Source organism: Cannabis sativa, chromosome 5 (genome assembly GCF_029168945.1).
Source record: "Cannabis sativa cultivar Pink pepper isolate KNU-18-1 chromosome 5, ASM2916894v1, whole genome shotgun sequence".
Classification (NCBI taxonomy): domain Eukaryota; kingdom Viridiplantae; phylum Streptophyta; class Magnoliopsida; order Rosales; family Cannabaceae; genus Cannabis; species Cannabis sativa.
The window spans coordinates 7,196,885-7,201,203 of NC_083605.1; the positions used below are offsets into that span (position 1 = coordinate 7,196,885).

The 4,319-nt window shown below is 38.6% G+C and overlaps 1 protein-coding gene across 1 annotated transcript; it reads right to left on the minus strand.

The window, feature by feature from the left end:
• Positions 1 to 980: 980 nt before the first annotated feature.
• LOC133038122 (uncharacterized) lies at positions 981 to 1,985 on the minus strand. Its single transcript, XM_061116173.1, has one exon. The coding sequence runs from the start codon at positions 1,983 to 1,985 to the stop codon at positions 981 to 983; it is 1,005 nt and encodes a 334-aa protein (XP_060972156.1).
• Positions 1,986 to 4,319: the final 2,334 nt, after the last annotated feature.

The following is a 4,319-nucleotide window of genomic DNA, read 5'->3' on the forward strand; positions in this document are numbered from 1 at the left end:
TTAATAAGGATATATTGGATTCAGAAATATGAATTTTTTTGTTGGGTTTTTGTTCTTTTCATATTATTTGGCTAGCCATATATATATATATATATTATTATGACAAGAGGTTGCTATATATTAAATTGTGTGAATTAGTTAATACAGTGTGTTCGTAGATCTTTCAGTAGTTGTACCGAATGCTAGCTGCGAACCATAAAAATATTGATTACTATTATTAATTAATGCTAAAACATTTAATTATGAAAGGCAATATAATAAATATATATATGGAAGAGTTATATCGAAATACACCTACAACAACATGACAACATCTGAGAACTTTTCACAAATTTTGGTAAGTAAATCTAGTATGTCATCATCTGTAAAACACACTAACACGATTACTTAATTTTTTAGAAGAGTAATTAGACCAAGACTTACAATAGTAGACTACTAATCACTCACTTATGATTTTACTACTAATTAACACTTTTACAACACACTATTATAATAAATAGGGTAAATAGTGGCATAAGTACCCAAAGTTTTAGATTTGTAAGCGGCATAAACCCAATGATTTTTATTAGTGGCATAAGTACCCAATGTTTATAAAACTGTAATTTTCTTACAGTTTCATCAGTACAGACTCTGTTATTGTCTTAAACAGGACACATATAAGACCCAAATTTTAAATTATTTGGTCTGTACGAAAAATATGTAGTATCAATTACTTCCAAATCTTTTTTTAATAAATTTAAAACGGAGTCTGTACTGACGAAAATAGAAAAAAATTACAGTTTTATAAACATTGGGTACTTATGCCACTAAAAAAAATCATTGAGTTTATGCCGCTTACAAACATAAAACTTTGGGTACTTATGCCGCTATTTACCCTAATAAATATGATCTCACACTTAACTTTTGGTTGTACACCTTGTTTATACTCACTTTTTGAGACTTTTTTTTTTTTTTTTTTTTGAAGAAAGTAATCAACTTTATTAATTGCAATCATTCATGATTACATGAAGCAAATCAGTAGAAACGTCATTGCTTAAGAGAGTACGATCAGCAACAAAATAGGAAGCCCTCGCAAAGGAGTGAGCAACGCTATTAGCAGACCGCTTAATAAAATAAATAGAAACATCACCAATTTGTTCCAATAACAATTTGCAATCAGATATAACACTTCCAAAATAAGATAATAAAGGAAGGTTACTACGAATTGCTTGAATCACCGAAAGACAATCCGACTCCACAACTACCCCGTGCCAAGCCTTCTTCTTAATCCAGCTGAGAGCTTCACGAACCCCCATGGCCTCAGCCATCTCCGGTTGAACAACACCAGCCCTACAACATGTGATAGCCTCCACCAAATGGCCACTTGCATCCCGAGCAACACACACAAAGCTATATGTGCCATTGCTGTCAAAAATTGCAGCATCAACATTGATTTTTATCGATGTAGCAGCTGGTTTCTGCCATGTATCCGAGCCATCAGCAGCAGAGAGATAAGCAGGAAGAGGGACGAGTGATCTGTCTTGAGCTTGAGACCAATTCGAGAGAGTAACTTGAGCAAGAACAGCTACACTCTCGGCTGTAGACACCTTCTCAGACCATACCAGATCATTTATGGTTTTCCAAATCGCCCAGCAGGTCACGGCAATTTGTTCTCTAGTGGCTGCAGCAATTCGATCAAATACAGCTTCCAACCAACCAGCAAAAGAAACATAGCCCTGAATATTTAGCGTGATACCACTGCAGTTCCAACATTGTGCAGCAAAAGGACAGTCAACCAAGCAGTGAAACGGAGTCTCGGGTTGATTAACACACCTGGGACAATTGCTTTGTATCGGTACATGTCTTGATTGGAGCCTTGTTTTCGTGGGAAGACAATCTGAAGCCGCTCGCCATAACAAATCCTTAGCTTTAGGAGGAACACGTAATTTCCAAATCAGTTTCCACACCCCTGAGCTATATAAATTAACACCTGCTTCCTTATTCATTTGCAAATATCTGTATGTTGATTTAACTGTAAAGTGCCCAGTCTTTTCCAAGTTCCAAAACCAGGAATCACATATCCGACTTGAAGATAAGGGAATGCTAAGAATTAAATTAGAATCCCTGTTGTTAAACAAATCTCGCACCAAGTCTCCATCCCAAGCTAACTCTCCAGGAACCATCAACACACTAACATTTTTATCCAATAAGGCCGGATGAGAGGAAGTAACAATTGGATTTGCAGGGTCGGGAAGCCACGGATCCCGAATAATGTTCACCTTAGTCCCATTACCAATGCGACATCTTACCCCATTGCGCACCAAATCTTGAGTTTCATGAATACTGCGCCAAACAAAACTCGGGTTACCACCTAGCTCCGCCGAGAGAAAATTCCCATTCTTGTAATACCGGGCTCTAAAAATTCTACTTACCAAAGATTCCGGAAAAGATAAGAGACGCCAACCTTGCTTACTCAATAAACTAAGATTGAAATCTCTAAAGTTTCTAAAGCCCATACCCCCGTTAGATTTGTGAATGGTAAGTTTGTCCCAACTCTTCCAATGTATGCCTTTATTGTTCTTAGTAGAAGATTGCCACCAAAACTTACACATTAGTTGTTCCATCTCCTGGCAAGTCTCCACAGGTAACAAAAAGACATTCATTGCGTAACTAGGAAGGGATTGGGCCACTGTTTTGATAAGCAATTCTTTCCCAGCTTTTGATAAAAACTTCCCTTCCCAACTTTGAATTTTCTTCCTCATTCTATCTTTCAAGAACCCCAACATTGCAGTCTTATTACGACCCAGTGTATTCGGAAGGCCCAAGTATAGGCTATTTTCATTTGCTTCCTGAATCCCCATCATTGTACAAATTCGGACTTTCTCATCATGACTAGTATTCGGACTGAAGAAAAGGGAAGACTTCTGACAATTGATTTGTTGACCAGAAGCTGCTTGAAAGAGTTCCAGTAAACTAACCACATTTCTTGCTCCATCCTCTGAGGCCTGACAGTAAATGTAACTATCATCCGCAAACAGCATGTGTGAGATTAAAGGAGCTCCCCTAGCCACTTTACAACCTCGAATTTTACCCCGTCTCTCAAAGTCATGCAGCAGAGCAGAAAATCCTTCAGCACACAAAAGGAACAAGTAAGGCGATAGTGGATCACCTTGTCTTAAGCCTCGTGAAGGGACAATAGGACCGACCTCATGCTCTCCTACTACAAACTTATAGGCTACCGAACTCACACACTTCAGAATTAAGCGAATACACTGATCATGGAATCCCAATTTTTCCATCATAGCTTCCAAAAAACCCCATTCAACTCTATCATACGCCTTGGTCATGTCCAGCTTAATTGCCATAAAGCCTTGTTTACCCTTTTGTTTACGTTTGAGATAGTGCATTATCTCATACGAAATCAAAATGTTATCAGTAATTAGCCGCCCAGGTAAGAAAGCGCTTTGAGTTTCTGAAATAACTTGAGTGAGAATCCCTTTAAGTCTATTAGCCAAAACTTTCGATAAAATCTTGTAGGTAACATTGCATAAAGCAATCGGCCTCAACTCATTCATACTTTCAGGATGGGACTTTTTCGGAATAAGCACTACATTAGTATGTATAAGGTAATCAGGAAACTCACCACAAGAAAAGAACCGCTGAACCAAAGTTGTAATGTCCTTCCCGACTATATCCCAATGCTTCTGATAAAAACCAGGATTAAAGCCATCAGGGCCTGGGGATTTATCAGGATGCATTTGAAAAAGCGCTCTTCGAACTTCTTCCTCTTCCACCACCATTAACAGGTCTCGGTTTTGATCCTCAGACACACGAGGGACCACACAGTCAATTACCCTCTGCCAGTTCGAACAAGATGAAGTGAACAACTCGGTGTAATATTTACTCATGACATCCGGAAGTCCATTGTCCCAGTCGACCCATAAACCATCATCATTCTTTAGTCTACCGATCTGATTACTTCTTTTTCGACTACTAGCACAAGCATGAAAATACTTAGTGTTTTGGTCCCCAGCTTGTAACCACAATTGCTTAGACCGTTGCCTCCAGAAAACTTCCTTCTTTGACAAAACTTCAGATAACTGAGCTTGAATTTCCTTGTAGCGCGATACAGACACAAGATCTCTTCTCCCTTTCAAAAGCTTCAAAGCCTTATTGCATTGACGAATTTGTTTATTAAAATTCCCTGTGATGTCTCTACCCCACTCAGCAAGAGCACTACTACACGAAGTCAACTTGACATGTAAAGACTGAAGTGAACTATCCTCCCAATTAGCTTGTACAATCTGTCTACACATCGGTTCACGAGACCACGCGTTCTC

Coding starts and splice junctions, on each gene's coding strand:
- LOC133038122 (XM_061116173.1), bottom strand. CDS start 1,985: ATGAATAAGGAAGCAGGTGTTAATTTATATAGCTCAGGGGTGTGGAAA.